Source organism: Naegleria lovaniensis (genome assembly GCF_003324165.1).
Source record: "Naegleria lovaniensis strain ATCC 30569 chromosome Unknown tig020, whole genome shotgun sequence".
In the NCBI taxonomy this organism is placed as follows: Eukaryota; Heterolobosea; class Eutetramitea; order Acrasida; family Naegleriidae; genus Naegleria; species Naegleria lovaniensis.
This window is the reverse complement of record NW_025407842.1, coordinates 542,358-562,654: the sequence shown is the minus strand read 5'-3', so window position 1 is coordinate 562,654 and position 20,297 is coordinate 542,358. Positions and strand designations below refer to the sequence as shown.

Below are 20,297 nucleotides of genomic sequence, written 5' to 3'. Positions count from 1 at the left end.
TTTTGAACACTTTCACTAAATCCAACCACATCGGCTTGGGTCATTCCATCCACAACAGCGATTGGGTCATCCATGGAACCCTTTACAAATCTCACTTGATCAATCATGAATTCCTTAAAAGTACCTCCATTGACAGCCCATTGAATTCGTTGAATGGCATTGAGTGAAGTCTTGTTGGTAAATGGATAATCTACAACTGGAATTCTCACTCGTGTGACACGAGTTTCATCAATCTTGTAATGTTGAATGTATTTTGGATCGACATACATGGATGGTCCATCTTTGGCAGCATTATTTTGAATTTCTGTGAAATAGATATTCAATCTTAATTCTCCTGGAGTGATTGCCTTGACAAAGAATTCAAAATATTTGTAGACACTCAAATCAATGAAATGGATGGTACGAGAATCGCTTTGAGAAAATTGTTTTGAAATTTGAGTGACTCCTCGACCAATTCCAACATAAATGGAAGAAGACCCACAAATTGGAGCAGCTGTGTAATTTCTTGTACCAAAACTGTAAATTCCATTTTGAACATCTGTCGTTTGGTTATAGACAAACCATGACCACTTGGTTTTGGCTGTGTCCATATCTTCCGATTCGGAGTAAATATTGTAGGAATCTGCTGGAGCTGGATCACATGGTTTGGCCGTTGGAATTGGTAATGGCAATGAACAGGTTACTTCACCTTTTGGATTCTTTCCTTGATTGCATGAAATGTAAGCCTTCAAATGTCCATTTGGATTTTCCGTTGTGGACAATTTGACAAACAATCGACCTTTCAATAAATGAACTAATTCATCCACGGACAAATCTGCAGAGAATCTAGAAACTGAATAAGGAGTATATTTCACACCAGGTTGTGAAATGAAACGTTCTTCAGTACCTTTTGCTGGATCTCCAATTCCAATTTCCATTTTAGTTGCAATTAAGGTCAAGTCATGATGAACTGTGAAATCGACCGTTCTCTTATTGGGAAGTAAGGTTGCAAAGGCAACTCCATTTCCACGAGCTCCATTGACGATTGGTTTCATGATACCAACAAAACGATCTTCACGGTTATAGACCTTGATGAATTTTTCAGAATCTTTTGGTAAATCATAATTATCGACAGTACACTTTCCATTTGGACAAGTGGCATTGACATAAACGTTAAAGCCATCATGACTGTAAACAGAAAATCCCCATCGTTCACTAAATGCAGTTCGTCCAGCTCTGTTTCTCAAATACAAGTACAAATGCTCACCAGCAGAGTCGTAATAATAAGTGGTTGGATCATTGACAAGTTCTGACAAACTATTGACAGGTGTCAAATTTGTTGGAACACCATTTTTCAAATAATAAATCCATAACGAAGCAGTTCTTGGATATTGTACACTGACAACAACCCAATCGTTATTCGCACTCGATGGCAATGAAAATCTCAATACGGGAGGAGTTGGAATATTTAACACCCAACGAATGGCATAAAAGTTTTTGACAATGACATTACTGTGCATGATACGATCGACCGTTCCAGAAGAAACAGCTCCTAATACTTGACTACTGACACGTCGTGTTAAATCATGAGTAATCATTCTTGGAATTCTTGCAGATGGATTATTCAATTGAGGATCCGATCCCAAAGTTCCTGTCGTTTCAAATTGACCTCCAATATTGACAACTGCCAACTGTGAATAACCTTCCAATGAGACTGGACAAGCATAACCTCTCCATTCATCTTTACGAATACATCCTGAATGAGCTAAAATACTGTCATTGGAAACAATCCATCCTCCGGGTGTGAGTTGAGTAGCAGCTCCATCAATATCTAATAAACAAGCTCCCTTATTACCATCGAAATAATTGGGCATGATGTACACATGATTGGAATTTTCAAATTTCAAACCCACGTATCGATTCATGGTTTGATGTTTGAAAGGAGCATCTGTCAATTGACCCAAAGCACCTGCTTGTCTATATTGATTAGGCATAAAGTTACGGAATGTGATATTCACTAAAATTTGTGGACCTCCATTGTCATAGGTTTCATAACCCTTAATGACAAATTTGGTAGGATTGTTATAAAAGTCAGGACGAGAACGACCACCCACGTCAATGGTTGGTCTGTAACCAGCTTCACCCACATTATCAGTCTCTGCAATGAATAAACTATCCATAATCACACTAGGACCAGGAGGAGAATTCATTTGATTTCTGTTATCAAAAAGTGTTAAATTCTTAAACACTAATGGACCACCACGAGCCCAAATTCCATAACCACGATGTTTGTAGGAGATTAATCCTTCGAAAAGAGCATCGACGGAAGGTTGGGAAACGGTTGGATTTGGATAAGGACCCATTCGAGGTGAGAAACTTGCAAGTTCAGTTGTTCCGTCTGCTTTTAACATGTCATCCACTTGAAAACCATTTCCATTCGAAGAGTGAGCAACATTGTATTTGAAACCACCCAAAGGTTGATTTCTAGGACGAATGTAATAATTGTTAGTTCCATATTTGGCACTTGACAGGCCACCAACATTCAATGGCATGGTGAACCAGTAAGGGAATCGACCACCAACGGCAGCATTATGATACCAAGTGTTATTGGCATTGGTAATCCAGAAACAAGCAACATCGTTATCGGATGGGATGATTTGAAGTGGATCTGCATTGGCAACAGGTCTTGGACGAACACCCAAATTCTGTGTGAAATTATAATTATAATTCCAAATATATAAGATTTTCATTTCCATTCCAAAAAAAACAAAAGATTAATATTATGGTCAAGGTGTTGATTCAGAAAAAGTTCCAAAGATTAACGAAGATTCGCAACATATATACTTACATGAATAAATTCATTTCCCATTTCACCTCCATCTTCCAAAAAGTATTGATGCCCAAAACTATCAAAACAAACATTGTCTTGAATTAAGAGACCGTTCGTGTCGTGCACAACCACACATCTCTGGAATGAATGATGAATTGAAGAATCCTTAATAAAATACTTGCTTCGATCAGAATAAGGTTTATCTGCCAACACATGCCAGTGAACAGAATATCTTCCTAAAAGTCCTTTCTGACCCATACGAGTGACTTCAATTCCAGATAATTCTGCTTGTTCCACAACACGGATCATGAAATGTCCACCAAATTGTGAAGTCACAGAGTAGGCATCTCCTTGTAAAACAATGTTTCGATTCAAGAGACCAACTTCAGCACGAGCATAATCTTGTCCCCAGTGTGTGAAATTTAATGGACGATCGAGAACGAAGGTTTTGGAATCAATAACTTGAAGGATGGTTCTTTCTTCGTTTTGATCTGGGAAAGTAACGCCATAGATGAACATCCAGGATGGACCAGAGGCTTTTCTGCTATCCACTAATTCACCATAGTCTAATCATGTTCAGTGTGGAAAAAACAATTCAAATGTCAACAGCAATTTTCAATGACATGAATGGTCCAAATGTGATGATGAATGCATGATCAACATGACCAAGTAGAACATTCATGGTCAATGACATGCAAGGTTCACCAATAAGCCAGCAATAACATATGGATTAATCAATGCATACTGAATTTCAAAAGCCACCATAACAACATACCAGTACTTGTAATCAACAACTTATCTCCAACCTTCCATTGAGTAGCATCCATCACCTTGATCGTTGAATTACCCTTCCAAATCGTTTGTGCCAAATTCGTCCAAGTAGGTCTTCGAACATCTCCATACAATTGAATATACGAACCACTCATGGCTGCCAATCCTTTCGATCCTGCAGCAGTGGCGTCAAACGGATCGGTACCAATGACATTGTCGGAGGTTCGATTTCCGTAGAAAGTGATCACAATTTTGTTCGTAATGGGACACGAGGCAGAGCCAGCAATGAATTTACCACCTGCATCGACTCGAATCCATTCGACGTTGAGTTCCAAATTGACATTATCGAAAATCAGTTCACCTCCTTTTTGAATAACGATGGAACGTAATTGAACACCTGGGCTCTGATCCAGCTTGACTTGGTTGGAGATGACAATATCCGCCTGTGGTTGGTTCCAATTTGCGAGTGTTGAGAAGAGAATGAGTCCTGCTTGATTGTGTGGACATGCCCATGTGGTGGTTGTTGCGATGGTTACGAAGAGTGTGAAATAACACACAGCAGCGAATAACGCAATCATGGGTATATTGCCATTGACCAAACGAAAGGGTTTTGTGGTCAACATTCTCGGCAGGCAGTCGCTTGAGTTGTTTTTTTTGTGATGATGTGAATTATGAGCGAGTCGCGAGGCAAAAGTTTTTTAGGATTGAATTGACAGCTGTCAGTAATTGACCAATCGCTCATCGATTGTAGTTGGGCATGTTACCTTTTAAAAACGAATCGGTAAGGGATCTGGTGCGAACTGAATGTTCTTTTGTACAAGACTCATCATTGTTTCAGACATGTGTTGTGAAATGATTCGATCCAAGAGTTGAAAGCTTCATGATCCAAGTGAAATACAAGATCCAACATTCACTTTTTGAACACCCTATTATCCACACGGTTGTCTTTTCGTTATGAAGAAAACATTTACAAACTAATTGTTGTAACGAATTCGAAGCAGAGTGTCCAGACGTTAGATTTCGCTTTGAGGCAACTAGATCTCATAAGGCACGACAGTTTCATCTTCCGATCACGAATCTTCACTCGCCAATGGTGAGGCAAGAATATTCGTGTTTACAGTTTTTTCATCGAGTTTACAACATTCAACAAATTGAGAATTTATAGAGTTAGTTCCAATGAAATCGTAAAGGAAAAGCTTAAAAATCAAAGCCTCCTCCTCCTCCATAATCAAAACCACCACCACCACCTCCACTGTAGTCATAACCGCCACCACTATAGGCTCCAGAATCATAACCGCCACTATACGATCCAGAATCATAACCACCTCCACTGTACGATCCAATATCATAACCAGCACTTGAATCATAGGTGGTAGAGCTATGATCACTGCTTTGAAAAGCGCTTGTATCTACGGCAGAAGAAGTCGATGGATCGAATGAGGTAGAAGCAGTGTTCGGATCAGATCCATCAGTGGTACTCAAAGCATTGGGATCTTGAAGTGTATCATCCACTGGTGGCTGAGAATCTTGTTGAGGTGGAATGGTCGTAACAGGATCTGGAAGAGTTCCTTGATTCTGATAAAGAAAAGTATTGAAACTAGAAGAATCATAGTTATTGAAGATGGAATTCGAGTCATAATAATTCGAAGCGAAGGTACTAGTATCATAGGTATCTTGATAACCAAGATCATCGACATACGATGAAGTATCAGTATAGGCATAATCATCAAAATCATGATCATCCACATAATCATCATCGTGATCATCTTTGGGTCCTGAACGAGGAGCACGAAAACGTGGTCCACCTCTCATCATCATGGGAACTCTTCCAACAGGCTTTACCATAGTTCTGCTATTATTAATGTTCGATGTAGCTCCCTTACTCGATGAATAAATCTTAGTTGGTGGTTTTTGTTGATGACGATTAAGGCTCTGATGACTCACAGCTCTTGGCTGTTGGTACGCATGAGAACTGGGAACTCCAGCATGAGAAGGAATTGGTCTGCTGTTCGTCGTGACAAAAGTTGAAGAGGATGAACCTCCTCCACCGTAAGGATAGGATCTATTTCCCTGTATGAGTGGTTGCTGTTGGTAAACGAATGCATTCGAAGTCTGATATTGATTTTGCAGTGGTCTTCCATAACTTGAAATCTGTCTTCCTGGCTCAATGGGAAAATCATGATCGTCCTGATAGACAGGTTGTCGGTTGTACATCATGAAACGTGTTGATTTGAGTGTTTTAATTGTTTTTTTCTTGTTGTTGGCTTGTGAACTGAACAAGTGTATGGATTTTAAAGCAGTGACTTCGTGAAAAAATTGTAGGTTGAAACGTGAAAATGGCTGGAACTGTCAGACGTCAATTTCGGAACCTTGCTAAACGGTCGTTCAATTATGGTGGTTTCATCTACAGTGAAGTTGCCATTGGTTGTTTTCTGTAGTCCATGATACTACATTGACGATCAAAATTGAACTGTAAAATTATTTGAGTTTTACTTCCATTCTCGAATTTTTTACCTAGAACAACCCATACCACAAATAAGCTCATAAGAGACAATCTAATGCATCCTTTTTCTTCATTGTCTGACAATCTAATGCATCCTTTTTCTTCATTGTCTGTACAAAAGCATATATCTCGATTTTTAGAAAGTTCCTTTCTCAGTAAAAGGATCATTGAACAGCACAAACCAAAGGAAACGGATACCGTCAACCAAAATCCAGTTTTAAGAAGTCTCCAAAGATTAAGAACAGTACACTCTAAAGTAAGAAGTTCTGTTCATAAATGTCGATATTGATCTGCCAAAAGGAATTTAATAACATGCGGTATCAAGAACCGTTTTGACCAACACCTGTCATGAGTAACAACGTGGAGTTTTAGTTGAATGAATGAATGAAAAATATTAGAAAAAAAGCATCCAACAGAAAGAACATGAACACCCTATCAAGACAACTACCAAGAATTGTTCACACTTCTTATTTAAACAATTCAGACACATCACTGAATACCATACACGATTATTCACAACTTGACTTTTATGTTTTTCCAAAAAGTAGTCTTTATGAAAATTCTTCACAAGAACTTGTGCCAGAGGATCCATGGTTGAATGAGAAGCAGATCGATGGTTTGATTCATACGAAATCCAGACAAGAATCTTGTTCATCAATGACTAGGTTATCAAACACAGATATCCTTCCTCAACAACGAATATCCATTCCTTCGAAAAGACACTGCTGTTTTTTGATCGTGTCGTACTCGTGGTCTCTTTCCTTCATGATGATGCTTTTTTTAATTTCCACCTTTGTCGATCTCTAAAAAGTTCGTTGATGAGACTTTTTATAAAACTGAACAACCCTTTGGCTTGTGAATGGAACAAGTGTGTGGATTTTAAAGCAGGTGGCTTTGTGAAAAATATGTTGGCTGTACGTGAAAATGTTTCGATTGTCAGACGTCAATAAGAGAACCTTGCTAAATCATCAATGACGGTGGTTTCATCTACAGTGTGGTTGCCAACTTTTGAATTCTGTCGTCCATGATACAATCTCAAACCTTGTCTCTGTGGACAATCGAAATATTTCTTTGAAACTTTCAATCTCGAATCTTCCACCAAAAACAACCCATAACACAAATAAGCTCAAGAGAGACAATCTCTTGCATCCCTTTTTCTTCATTCTCAATGACAAAAGTATACAAATACAAATGTCACATTTTTGAAAAAAATCCTTTCTCAGAAAAAGGATCATGGAAACAACATAATCCAATGGTAATGGACATCATCAACCAAAATCCAGTTTTATAAAAAAGCGCACGCAAAGAACCTTGTCACTTCTAAATTAATCAATTCTGTTCATTATTGTCGATACTGAGCTTCCTAAATCAATCGTAACAACATGCAGCAACAAGAACTGTTAAGAACACCATTCACCGGTTGCTCTGACATGAATAACAATGTGGAGTTTCTCAATAATGCGACCGTTCTTGCTTCAAAATCATGAAGAAAAAACATCTGAAAAATGTTTTCCAACAACGAACGAATGATCCCATCAAGACATTCACAAAGAAGTGTTCCATCGCCTTCAAACCATCAAAACTCCAAGTGGAATACCATAGATTATTCACAACTTGAGTTTTATGTCTTTCCCAAAAATTATAAACATATTATGAGGATTCTTCTCCATTAATACCACAACAAGAAGAAGATTTTGTTTCTAATGAAATGAAGAAGGAGAGTAACATGAAAGAAACCTCAATTTCAAATTCAAACTCAACTAAAGAAAATCAGGAACGAATAGATGTTATTGCAAACAGAAATTGTCATTGTAATTTGAAAATCATGTCGTACTCATGGTCTCTTTCATTCATGATGATCCTTTTTTTAATTTCCAGATTAGTATTTGTTTGAAAAAGGCTCATGGAAATGTAAATTTGGATCGAACGATACAGAACAACGTTGCAGGGTCATTGTCAAAGACTTGGATAACGAAACGATCGAATCTTAAAATGTCAATAATCTTATGAACGGTCAACTTCAATTTTTCTTGTAATAAAAAAATGTCTTCTCATCAAGACCATGAAGCCTCATCGCATCATCCAACGTTGAGTTTTGTTCCGACAGCTACTCAATCCATCTATGATCAAATCATTGCTGCAAATACTTCTCCATATACTATTTACTTCCGACAAATGTTTATGAGTTTTCCATTCTTGATGAGTTTAATACTTTTTATTTATTATTATGCACACGTGAATGGAATGTTTGATGAAGTGAGAGTTTACATGAGTTCAAAATTTGGAAATACAGAAAATCAACGATCTATAGAGAATGATGATGAGTATTATGACGATGAAAAGAAGAAAATAATAATCGAAATGAAGAAGGTTCGGAAACGACCTTTCAAAACAATACAAATCATATTCAGTTGAGTGAAATTTGCAAACTTTCTCCGTCACTGAATGGATCTGCTATCACAAAATTAAGTGAAAACTATTTGAGGTTTTCAAAGACGATTTCGAAAAGAAGAAAATTGTGCAAGAAGCCAAGATGGACTTGACAATACACCTTGGGCATTGTCAACCATTTTCTTGGGACCTTCTGCTTTCAATGAAATGTCACTTTATAGGTATCCAATGTTTTTTGGATTTTCTGGAATTGCACAGTCGCTCCTGGCTAGGGTTGTGAAAGGGAATAGATTTACACGACTGTTAGGTTTTGGAAAATTGACAAGTGACAATATTTCTCAATATTACGAGAAAGAAGGTTGGAAATATGACAAAGTGACCATTGTTAGAAATGAACAAACCTTTTACTTTGATGTATTACAGAAGTCAAGCTCTAAAAACGCTTCATCTAGTACATTTTCAACACTTCTATTGATTCCAGATATTGATGGATGCCTGGGTGAAAATTCATGCTATTTAGATTCCTTTATTGATGGTGTATGTGGAAACAGAAACTCTCTGAGGCTTGCAGCATCCACAAAAGATTCTATTCACCGAATAATCATTTATAGTAGAGAGGGAAGATCTCAAAATTATCCATTAACTACTAGCTCCAATTTCAAGCTATTAGGAGATGAGCAAGATCTAAGATATTGCATTCAACAACTCGCAGAAAAGTACAGGATTGGAAATAACTCAAACTCGCACTCAATTAGTGCTCAATTTATAGGAGTTGGATGGGGATTTGGTGCAAATTTACTATTAAGTGCTGTATCCGGTCTTGCTTCATCAAATTACTTCTCGATGTGCATTTCCATTTCAAATCCATACGACATCAAAAATTGCATGACAACTCCAATGACAAGGTATCACAACATGATTCTTCAACAGCTCAAAAAGATTGTGAAAAACAATTGGAGCGTGTTTCAGAAGCATCCACATGCTTCTCTCAACTTGGATGAACTCATGGCCTCAAAAACTTTTATAGAATTTGACACGAATTTCACACTCAAAATTAATCCAGAACTTCAAGATATTCCAAATGATTATTACGACACGGCGAGTTGTTACCATCATTTAAATGATATCTTGAGCCCCACTCTTCTCGTGTCTGCAAGTGACGATCCTGCTTGTTCTCTCTCTGTATGAATAATAAGGTCATTCCTGCTTGCATTTATGGACAACATGAGAATATTCTACTTGTAAAAACTTCCAAAGGTGGAAATAGAGCATTCTTTACAGGTTCCTTCGTACCAAGTGGAGTTGCATTCGATGAGAAAGTTGTGTTTGATTTTATAGAAGCTGTTTTGGCACTCACAAATTACGACAAATAAGAGTTCATCAAGAACCTATCTTTTGAAAGATTCGAGATGATTTGACAATTTATTCATCATGATTGGAAGATGTTATAGACAACTCCTCAACAGAATTACTTGCATTCGTGTCTTGAATCAAGGTCGATGCAATTTCCTTGACATACTCCTTAACCCACTCTTTCACTCCTTCAACTGCATATTCCAAAATAATATCTACCAAACCATCTGTACATTCCATTTCACACTCTTTCAACAATATTTGAATGGAATCATGTTCTTCCTTAATGATATCCTTCTTAATTTCCAAACATAGAATACCACTCAAATCCCTATGATTGATGTCACCTCCTTCCTCAAGATAACGAATCATGGCTTTTTCCCATCTCGATTGAGTGCAGACACTTTGAGCAATAGTTTTCAATTTGGTGTCAATATCCTTTTCTTCCTTGAGATGTTTTGGTTTTTTAGTTTCCTTGTAACGCTTGGAAACCATTTTGAATGAAACCATTCGAACATCACCACAGCCATCCAATTCATCTTCTTCACTTCTCTTGGACTTGGTATATTCAGATTCAGAAAAAGTGTCAACTGTCGTTTTATCCAAATATTGTTTCACAACCAAACCCTCAACCATCGCATAACCACCCAACTGTGACTTGGTATTATTACACAAATATTTCAACTTTTCAAAATCCAACACTCCACGATACACAATTTGAGCACACATCAATCCCAATCGTTTGGCTTCCATTTCAATTTCATCAGGAAGTAAATAATTTCCCTTATCATTCTGAACATCAAACAAGACAAATGATTTTGGAGGAATGAAGCCATACATGACACGACAATGTCTGTAACGAGTGATGGTTTCACCTCGATAGACATAATTGGGAGAAAGTAAATGTTGAATTTCTGAAATGGCCTTGATGGCATTTTCAAAACAAATGTCATTGGAAATTGGACCTTTCTTGGTTCGAAAAATTAATTTCTTATTTCCTTCTGAATTGGAAATGGCGTCATCGTTGTTGGCAGTGTCATTGACGAGCATGAATGACAACTGAGAGCCATCAATTTTTTCTTGAGCATAGACGTAAGTGGAATGTGCAATCCATCGTTTCGAAGATTTGATAGCATGTCCTGCACCACTGGATTTTTCTTGAGCACTTGGATATTTGGGAATGAGAGCATAAAAATCTCGTTCGGATTTGTGACATTTGACTTTTCCGAGATCAATTCTTCAGAGAATGTCTCTTCCGAAGTGTCTATTGAACATAAATCATTCATTGTTGTGTGTGAGTCTTCTTTTTTTTAATTGAATTGCCCGCTTGTTTCAGGCCTGAAGATTAATAAAAGTTACAAAAGTGCATTTTCAAAATTCTAAAACGAATCAACGGAACTTGGAATTTCAGAAGAACCAATCATTTAAAGATCGACACGTCTCTAGAATTGCACACCAACAACTCTCCAGTGAATTCATTCAAACACATTCCCGCGTTGCATTTCAAACGATTCGTGAAATAGGATTTTACACGTTGTTCATCTCTAAAGATTTGAATTCGATTAAATTGTGAGCTCACTGAATCTGTAATGAGAATATGACCTCTACTCTTATCCAGACATATTCCTTTTGGTGAATTCAATTCGTTTGCTCCAAAACTTTTCACACTTTTCCATAAAGCGTTGGAATCATTAGTTGAAAATATTTCAACACGACATTCGGAAGACTTTTCCATTGCACGCTTTTCAAGGACATATAGAAATCCATCAACATGGTTCCATTCTGATCGATAAGGACAAAAATCAACAGGTCAATCATATGTACTAATCTTCCCGAGGACAAATCCAAAATAATAATGCTTTTGGAAAGAAATTCAGAGATGAACACATGTTTCTTTGAAATGGATATTCCAGTAACATTCTGAAATGCTTGTGATTTCCATATGACTTTCTTGTCAATGGCAATGTCAGTGTCCATCCTGTGAGAATGATTCATGACATTAAGTAAATCGTATTTCAAACAACAATGACTTTGAAACATTTTAGATGAAATCACTAACAGAGCATCGTGATTCAAATGATCATAATTCTCCTGAATGCAAAAATGATACACTTCCATGGAAATTGTCGTTATAAACTTTTTTGACGACAAATCAAAAAATAATAAACGATGATTTCCCGAGTCACAAATTATAATACAAGAATGATGATATGAAATTCTAATTTCTGAAGGATGTTTCAGATAGACATCATCAAAATTTGACAATGTTACAGCTGTCGAACAAGACATGGCAGGTGAATGTGTAACCTTGTCAATCGTGTGAACAAGTGTAAAACTTTGCGAGAAGGGATTTGCGATTCTTCTTGATCCTGACATGATCTTTTGGCTCAATTTTTCAACCAGTTGATCAATATGATCATCATCATCACTTCGGCGTGAATCTGTCAACATGCACACAAAATCAATGAGAATGAGAGGCATGAAAATTTTTTTTTGCTCATGTCAATAAATGGTTAATCCAAATCAATGCGCGCTCGTACTAAGCGGTGTTTTAATAAAAATCCGCTTCGACTTGCCTCATTGTTGTTTCGTATGAAACATTATGATTCATCAATGATAGTATACATTAATCTTCTAAAACAAGACATTCATATCTGGGTTTCTGAATGGATGCATCAATCAGTGCTTCTACTGAGAAGCTACTCGTTTGTGTTAATAATCTTAATAGGCTAGCTGAGAATCCAGATAGTAAGGCTACACCCTGTTCATTCTTGGTCACTGGAACGGTGTTAAAAGTTCCATTCAAATTCCAATAAACAATTTCTGGAACAGTATATCCATGACGCTCAAATTTTTCACGAATGAGTTGATGATCTGTTTTGGTACGGCCACAAGATTCATCAAATTGCATGTCTGAAAAAACAACCATCTTTCGAATCATTTGATCTTTGGCTAAATTGTTGCTTACTGCCTTCTCCAAGATTAAATCAAATACTTTTTGATAATTGGTATTCATGGACCAGTTGGCAGCAGACAATGTGAAAAGTCGTTCTCTAAGAGGAGCCTTTGGATTCAATGACACAAATTCTGGCTTTTCGGAGAAGGTGCAAATCAGTCCCTTAAATGGATTGTCATTCAATTCAGACATCAAAATGCTAAGTGCCATGGCAACGTTCATAGGCTGTCCGTTCATACTTCCTGAAACGTCACAGATAGGAAGACAATTTGCTAGCTCAAAGTTTCCTTGTGTTCGGTATTTTCAACTAAGGTCTTCCATTGTAATTCTAGAGTCAAAATAGCATTCTTATCTTTTTCAACCATCAAATTTTCCACAATTTGATGAGGAAAGAGAACCTTTCCAGAAATCTTTTGTTCTCCTTTCACTACTTTTCCTAAAAATTCAGAAAATCGTTCCAAATCTCTACGCATAAATAATTTCTTGTTTCTGTGCATGCATACTGATGGAACTCTTTGGTAAGGAATTTCACTCCATCTTTTTGCTGCCATGAAAGTTTCAATCACAGGAGTAGCAGCTCTCAATGGTGCCAAGTACTCTTTCTGGTATTTGATTTTTGCTAAATATTCATACACTTGCTCGTCTGTGAAATTTGCATCTCCAAGTCCCTGTTGTCTCTTAGTGAGTTGAATTCCTCATTCTTCACCCAATGGGAATAATTTCTTAGCAATGTCAAGACCAATTCCATCTAATAGTTTGTCTGCTGATCTTCCAATCGATGGAGCCCACTTGGCACAAAGAGAATGAATACCAACGGGTTGTGAGGGTTGTGCTTGACTCTTCTTAATCATGTATTCTTTGTCCTTCCTTAATTGGTCGACATAGAGATCGACAATAATTTCACGTGCTTGCAGATAACTTTGTCGAAGAATGATCTTTTCTTGAGCAGAAAATTCCATAAGCTCACGACTTTCTGAGATGTTTTTCATGTGCCGCAGAATATCCATTTCTGTCAATTCCTCAGATATGTGATCCTTATCTTCAGTCTTGTTGTAAGAACAACGTTTTAGATATCTGAGAAATTGTTTCAAGCCAAACACGGACGGAAGTCTTGACAAATGATTCTGTTGCCTTTGAAACCAACGTGGTCGTTCATCCATTTCATAACCACCGTATCGAATGTACGATAGCAAGTTCAACAAATCTTTCCAATATCCAAATTTCGAAATAAACTTGAGATTGGCAAGGAACGTTTTAGGATGATGCAATGCAAGCCATCGTTGACACTCATAGAATATCTTCTTTTCTCCCTTTCCCTGACGGATGTCCAAAATAAAGAATATGACTTTCAATGTTCTTGTTGGATCTTCTTGCCAAGATTCGGAAAGTAACTGATGAATTCCACGTTGTGAAATTCCTTCCACAGACTTGTAGAAAAAATCAACCAACGCACTTCCTGAGGATTTATACGCCAATGATCCATTCTGAGTTAAGGTCCAATTTGAGGAGTGACCCGAGTCATCCTCCACAGCTAGTAAATCAGAGAAAAAGGAGGTGTTGGTCTTCTTTTTCTTGAAAAGCGTATCCAAGAATGAATTCAGTTCTGTGGATGTTGAAGAGGTAGGGATTGAATAATGTCTACGAAAGGTACACGAACCATTACTTAAAATCAATGAGGATGTCTGATGATGGCCAGCATCACCACCACGACTGAATCGATACACTCCAACACGCTTGATGAGTGTGTTACACGCCAATAATGATGACCTATTTCCGAAAGAGAGCATGTGGAGAACTTTTTTTTGTAAGAGTGGGAGAGATTTTGATTGGATTTGACATTACGGATGGATGTGGAAGCTCGACGATCATGATCTGCTTAATGGAAGTTCTAATTTTCAGAGCGTAGTGAAGATGTTAATTCATGAAGGAAATGTCCAAATCATGATAATGTTTCGAGGACAACATTGGTCTTGCAAAAGGACATTTTGCAGAGTTGTGGAAATAATGATGCACATAGTCCAATTCTTCGGGTGTTGCTGGTAAATAATAAGCATAGCCAGGTCGACCAAGTCTGCCACATCTACCACTTCGAAATTTGCAAGTTGAAACGTCTCTGGCAATGTCATAGTGAACCACAAGGTTGATTCTATGAATGTCAATACCAATAAATGCTTCATCGATGGTAATCAATATTCTATTTTGTGCCTCTAAAACTGGTCTGTTTGGAGCTTCTAAATTGATTAGTTTTGCAACATCTTTGTGTTTACGAGAAGAGTTCAATTTTTGAAATAATTTGAGGACAGAAGCTTCATCCTGACAAAATATTATACATGCATGATATTCATTGTCAGCCGTGGCGATTATCCTGAGCAGTGTCTGAAATTTTTGCCCTTCTCGAGGGCAATATTCAAAACTTTCTGAAATATTATCGTGAACGATATGGTCAGACGTCCGTATCATGTGACAGTTGCTCAATCGTTCTTCGTATTGATAGCATGTCACGGAAGGAAAATTAGACCCAAAACATAAAATGTCAGTATTCGAAGGAATTTTGGAAAAGATCTTTCTAATATTTTTTCTATGCGAAGAATAAATCTTATCATTCACATCATTGATGATGCTTGACGCATTAAAAGGATGTTGAAAATCCAACATGATATCCATTTCATCAATGACCAATACTTTCAATTTGCTCAGGTCATAACAACTTGAATAATACAACAAATTGGATGAAGTTGAAACAATCACATGAGGTTGCGATGACAGATCTAACGTTTCAATTCTTGAGGACCTAATGTCCCCATTGGGACGTAGTAGTGCTTTTGACATGAATCCATTAATGTAATCTGAAATGGAATTCAAAACCGATTGCACTTGTAAGACCAACAGGTCCGTTGGACATAAAATCACTCCGAGAACGCTCGATGAGTTTTTAATCATCTCTTCATCAAAATTCATCAACAATCCAATGATATAAGCGATGGTTTTTCCATGTCCAATGGAACCTTGAACCATCCAATTTCGTTTGGCTTGTCCATCATTTGTCTTACTCGGAGAATATGCAGGTGATCCATCCTGCTCATCATCAGATCCAAATAAAAAACATTGTTGTACAAAAGTTGGATATTCCAGTCCGTATGAATAAATTCCTCGCAACAACGACCATTGGTATTCGGTATTTGAATTTGCAAGGTCGTCAAAGGATTTCGATAAGGCATTTTTTTGTGTTTTTTTGATGAGCTGATTACAACAAGGTCTGAAATGCAACTTTGAACGATTCTTTTAAATGAAATACAAACACAGAATTGATGCACAAATCATCAACCAGTAATGTACCAAATCAATATGGACAGCGTCGTTGGCTCTCTCACTTCTCGATTTAGCAGGTTCAGTTTTTGATGGAATGGGTGAGGACGAAATAATGGGTTTCACTGGCTTTGATTCAGGAAATGTTAAATAGACAGGACCATCATACATGTTCACATTGAACTCGTTTCCCTTGAATGTCATTGCTTCTCCAAATACATTTACAATTGTAGACGCATTGACAGCTTTCACACTTGTGTTTCCATAAAAGTCCACAGGCCAAACAATAACTAGTGAATCGTTTTCTCCCTTAAATCTCATGGCATTCACAAATGGATGCTCTGTTCTCAAAAAGCCATCAAATAGCCGTCCCTTAATCGATTTGGTCAATTGTCGAAGTGCTCGCATGGCTGGTTTATCGGTGCCATTGTTGAAAAGCAATCCAAAATTGTGCTCTCGTTCACTTGGATTGTTTCCATCATTCTTAAAGTCGTAGTACATGATGAGTGGCAAACCGAGAGCAGTTGACACCAAAAATCTTGATACGACGGCGTTTCCATGAATTTTCAAGGCTGTGTAATTGTGACCATTAGAAGTAGAATCGTAATCGGTACTCGTAAGGCCCCACTCAGTTTCCCAAACAGGTGGAATCGTTGAAGTTAAATCGACCTGATGAGAAGGTATTGGACTATTTGATCCTCCAATTCCCAAAGTTTCATTCACAAACTCATTGATTACTCCACGAAATCTTCGCATTCCTTCTGTCAAACGTCCAAAAGAGGCATCTGTATTTCCAATGAAATAGGGATGAAGACCAATAGCATTCGCTCCATATCCACCTCCTTTCGATAGATAGGCCCTTAAAAAATTCAAATCAACACCTGCCAATCCACTTGTAGAGATTAAGACGGTGGGATCGACTTGATGAGCAGCATCAATAGCTGCCTTTGAAAGATTTGCATATTGCTCTCCAGTAAAACCATTTCCATTGGCTTCATTGTAAATTTCATAAATAATGTCATTTCCTCCATAATGTTTCACACAAGCTCGTGTGTAATTGGCAAAAGCTTCAATGGCCTCTGGAGAAGTAGGAGCTCCAGATTGATACAAACTATTTCCGTAAGTGAGAATAAATAGAAGTTTTAAACCTCGAGATCGTATCAAGGCTACATATGGATCGTATTTTGCAAAATTGTATTGACCTTTCACAGTTTCAACAGTTCCCCAAAATAAATCAGTTCGTATCCATGTTAAGCTTGCATTCTTGATAATGTCAAAAGTTAAGGGGCTTGTGGTAAAGTGAACACAGACACCATATCTTGGTAAAATGTCAATCCCTAAAGATTCTTTTGGTATAAAAGCACTAGGAATAAAATCTTCAGAATTTAACTCAATATTGGTTTGATTAGTGGCAACAATTTCATCAAACATGATAAAACCAACAGGTGCAACGTTCCTATTGACCACTGAAAGTAATATACTCATCTCTTTGAAAGGTAGTTTCATGACTCCATCATTTGGACCTCCAAAATAAAAAGATGGTTTTGTTGAGGTCGAAAGTACAATGTCTCTCCACCCATGTTGATCGCCTCTACCATCGTCACGTTCACCATTATAAGTTTCAATGGTTCCAAAAAGTCCATACTGAAAGGTTTGACCACTACTGTCGACAAGTCTCAAGGATAGTCCTGAATTTGTGTCACTTGTTTTGACTTTGAATGCGATCATGGAGAAATGAAGCTGTGGATTGAATTTGAGTTGGGCAGCAACGTAGGAACCTTTGGTTAGATTGTATCGAAGAAGAGCAGCTGGAGTGTTGGCAAAGCCATTCGGAGCGAGGGTCAGAGAACCAATGGCACCTGGATATTCGGGACCATTACTGAAACCCCATGGTGAGATGCTTGTTCGGTTGAAGTCGTCAATGACCTTCTTGCCAAGGAGAGCATGCACGGTAACAATACCGGATGATAGTGCCAGAGCAATTAGGAGCAAGCATAAGAGTGTGAACAAGGTCATGTTGTGCCGCTTATTGCTGAATACGACAGCATGATATGGTTGTGTCATTTTGTTTGCATAGAGGCGTAAACGCGAATGAGGTTAATTGTGTCCATCAAAAATCACCAAAACTACGAGATCTGAGAATTGTTGAGCGAAACAAAGATCTGACGACCAAACTTTCAGCCATTCATTACGCTTGCTCAATCTTTTCCTTTAATGTACACTGCATGGTAGGAGCGAAAAGGATTTTTGATGTCTGGTTCACCTTCATAGTTTTTTCTTCCATAACGTGAGTTTGACTGTTTTGGTGCGCTGAATGTCGATAAATCTTCACAGTATTCCAGTTTGAAACCTTGTTTTTTCTCAGTGGTACTACTCTGAGCGATTGTTTCTGTGTCTTCTTTTTGGTCAACAACGATGGGCTCAGTGATTAACTCTGTCCATTCATCGCTGGATCGATATTCGGCAAAGTATTCAGAACAAAAATTGGGCATCTCTCGAGGAGAACTCCAAACCAGTGAATATAATCCATGCATGATATCGAGAGTTAGAGAAACTTCAGGAGGAGAACAGTCGTGCTCTCGAATGATTAGAACCCCTCCTGGCTCTAAAATTCTGTAAACCTCTTTGATTGTTTCTTGCACGTTTTTGATGTGATGAAAAGACATGAGTGCTGTCACAAGTGAAAATGAATTGTTTTCGAAAGGTAGATGATTAGATTGCTCGCTTATAAGATGGAAAGTAAAATCATTGGTATAGGTTTTTCCAATGTCCCTCACATCACAACCATGAATATTTTCTTTTGTTAATCCAAGTTCATGCCCAATAGCCTGCGTGATTGATCCTTCAGAGCATCCAATGTCAAGCATGTTACGGACTTTCAAAGATTTTGGAATAAGCTCCTTAATTTTGCTAGAGCGATTGCTACTTCTGTATGAAGTGTCAGTACTTCTGTCCGTACTCATTTTCGTAACGTTCACTGGATTTTCTTTCAAATATTCTCTAGATTTAAATACCTTATTTTGGAAGAGGTCATGCAACTTGTCATAAATTTCTTGGTCATTGGACGAAGTGTCAATAAATTTCTGTATCTGTTCCTTGACGATGGCCTGCTGTTCATAACATTTTCTCAACATTTGTTTGCACAAAATTTGTTCAGTTCGCTTCTTGACATCCCTTTTGATTGATGCCACACATAGTGAAATTGTTGTTGAGAAAATACTGTTGGCAGTCCGTGCTTGTTGGTCATTTGTTGCTCCGAGTTTAGCGCTGTTATAACCACGAGTGTGGTAATACTGCTACATAATCGTAGCCATCTTGAAGAGTCCTGTTATGAATTACTTTTCTTGTTTTCACATGGCCGAGAGCAGCAAGAACACTTCCTTCCTCAGCGTTTTTTACTCGTACTACAACGAGTGGGCATGAAAGATCTTCCAGTAGTGCTTTGAGTACTTCAACCAAATTAGACTCTTTTTCAGAATTGTCATTTGTTGTCGGTAAAGCCAATGAAAACAAATTCAAATCAATGAACACGCAAGATTTAAAGTACTTGACATTACTATAATTTTCTTTCATCCAGGTCAAGAAATGTGCATTGACAAATTCTACATATTTTTCAAGTTGAAATTCATCCATGACGTTGTGTTTGAGCGCAGAAAACCTCTCAATACTGCTTTCAACAGCTACGATATTGTCAAATCCACTCGTTCTAGCAAATGAAATAGAAGCACAGCCAACACCAGCAAAGGCGTCAATTACAGTGTTTTTACTCCTACTCAATTCGGAATAGCTTAATAATGGGCAATATTCATCTCTAATTTGCAGGATCCAATCCAGCAGGTCATACTGTGCTTCCTCGGGAATAAAGTCTTCGAGATGAAATTTTAAGTCGTTCAATTCAATGTTTTTATCATTGCATCTAGGAAAAGCCTGAGAAATGCTATTACATTTTATAGGAGCCTTTTCTGGTTTTCTTTTCTTTTGATAATTCTCAGCATTGTCATCGTGATGATGATGAATGTAACTATATTTGGAATTTTCATTGTATTTTCTCTTATAGGATGATGAAGATGATCCACTATTTTTGTTGGAAAATCCTTTGGAATATGTATTTCTGCCACCTCCTGTCTTGTTGGAATAATGGTGTGAGTGCGAGGATGAAGCGTTATCGTTGTTCCGATGATTTGGCATTTTTTATTATCTATTTCCGT

The 20,297-nt window shown here is 37.6% G+C and overlaps 9 protein-coding genes across 9 annotated transcripts in view; 1 reads left to right on the top strand and 8 right to left on the bottom strand.

The window, feature by feature from the left end:
* C9374_004352 (uncharacterized protein) overlaps window positions 1-4,203 on the bottom strand; it is a gene marked incomplete at both ends in the record, with an annotated part of 4,246 nt that extends 43 nt beyond the window's left edge. The window contains 3 exons of the mRNA XM_044693982.1: window positions 1-2,684; window positions 2,828-3,375; window positions 3,585-4,203. The exon at window positions 1-2,684 is cut by the window's left edge and continues 43 nt beyond it. Of these exons, the coding sequence (XP_044549360.1) occupies window positions 1-2,684; window positions 2,828-3,375; window positions 3,585-4,203 (3,851 nt within the window). The remainder of the gene's footprint in view (window positions 2,685-2,827; window positions 3,376-3,584) is intronic.
* A 574-nt stretch (window positions 4,204-4,777) lies between these two features.
* Window positions 4,778-5,794, bottom strand: C9374_004351 (uncharacterized protein; the record flags this gene model as incomplete). The annotated part of the gene is made up of 1 exon (XM_044693981.1): window positions 4,778-5,794. The coding sequence occupies one exon, from the start codon at window positions 5,792-5,794 to the stop codon at window positions 4,778-4,780; it is 1,017 nt and encodes a 338-aa protein (XP_044549359.1).
* A 2,332-nt stretch (window positions 5,795-8,126) lies between these two features.
* C9374_004350 (uncharacterized protein) lies at window positions 8,127-9,662 on the top strand (the record flags this gene model as incomplete). Its single annotated transcript, XM_044693980.1, has 2 exons — window positions 8,127-8,453; window positions 8,733-9,662. The coding sequence occupies 2 exons, from the start codon at window positions 8,127-8,129 to the stop codon at window positions 9,660-9,662; spliced, it is 1,257 nt and encodes a 418-aa protein (XP_044549358.1).
* A 234-nt stretch (window positions 9,663-9,896) lies between these two features.
* C9374_004349 (uncharacterized protein) lies at window positions 9,897-12,308 on the bottom strand (the record flags this gene model as incomplete). The annotated part of the gene is made up of 3 exons (XM_044693978.1): window positions 9,897-11,064; window positions 11,288-11,568; window positions 11,652-12,308. The coding sequence occupies 3 exons, from the start codon at window positions 12,306-12,308 to the stop codon at window positions 9,897-9,899; spliced, it is 2,106 nt and encodes a 701-aa protein (XP_044549357.1).
* Window positions 12,309-12,453: 145 nt separating this feature from the next.
* On the bottom strand, window positions 12,454-13,020 carry C9374_004348 (uncharacterized protein; the record flags this gene model as incomplete). Its single annotated transcript, XM_044693977.1, has 1 exon — window positions 12,454-13,020. The coding sequence occupies one exon, from the start codon at window positions 13,018-13,020 to the stop codon at window positions 12,454-12,456; it is 567 nt and encodes a 188-aa protein (XP_044549356.1).
* A 35-nt stretch (window positions 13,021-13,055) lies between these two features.
* C9374_004347 (uncharacterized protein) lies at window positions 13,056-14,570 on the bottom strand (the record flags this gene model as incomplete). Its single annotated transcript, XM_044693976.1, has 2 exons — window positions 13,056-13,426; window positions 13,490-14,570. The coding sequence occupies 2 exons, from the start codon at window positions 14,568-14,570 to the stop codon at window positions 13,056-13,058; spliced, it is 1,452 nt and encodes a 483-aa protein (XP_044549355.1).
* Window positions 14,571-14,697: 127 nt separating this feature from the next.
* Window positions 14,698-18,153, bottom strand: C9374_004346 (uncharacterized protein; the record flags this gene model as incomplete). The annotated part of the gene is made up of 2 exons (XM_044693975.1): window positions 14,698-16,062; window positions 16,120-18,153. The coding sequence occupies 2 exons, from the start codon at window positions 18,151-18,153 to the stop codon at window positions 14,698-14,700; spliced, it is 3,399 nt and encodes a 1,132-aa protein (XP_044549354.1).
* A 134-nt stretch (window positions 18,154-18,287) lies between these two features.
* C9374_004345 (uncharacterized protein) lies at window positions 18,288-19,223 on the bottom strand (the record flags this gene model as incomplete). The annotated part of the gene is made up of 1 exon (XM_044693974.1): window positions 18,288-19,223. One exon carries the CDS (start codon window positions 19,221-19,223, stop codon window positions 18,288-18,290), a length of 936 nt encoding a protein of 311 aa, XP_044549353.1.
* A 136-nt stretch (window positions 19,224-19,359) lies between these two features.
* C9374_004344 (uncharacterized protein) lies at window positions 19,360-20,277 on the bottom strand (the record flags this gene model as incomplete). The annotated part of the gene is made up of 1 exon (XM_044693973.1): window positions 19,360-20,277. One exon carries the CDS (start codon window positions 20,275-20,277, stop codon window positions 19,360-19,362), a length of 918 nt encoding a protein of 305 aa, XP_044549352.1.
* Between the last annotated feature and the right edge of the window lie 20 nt (window positions 20,278-20,297).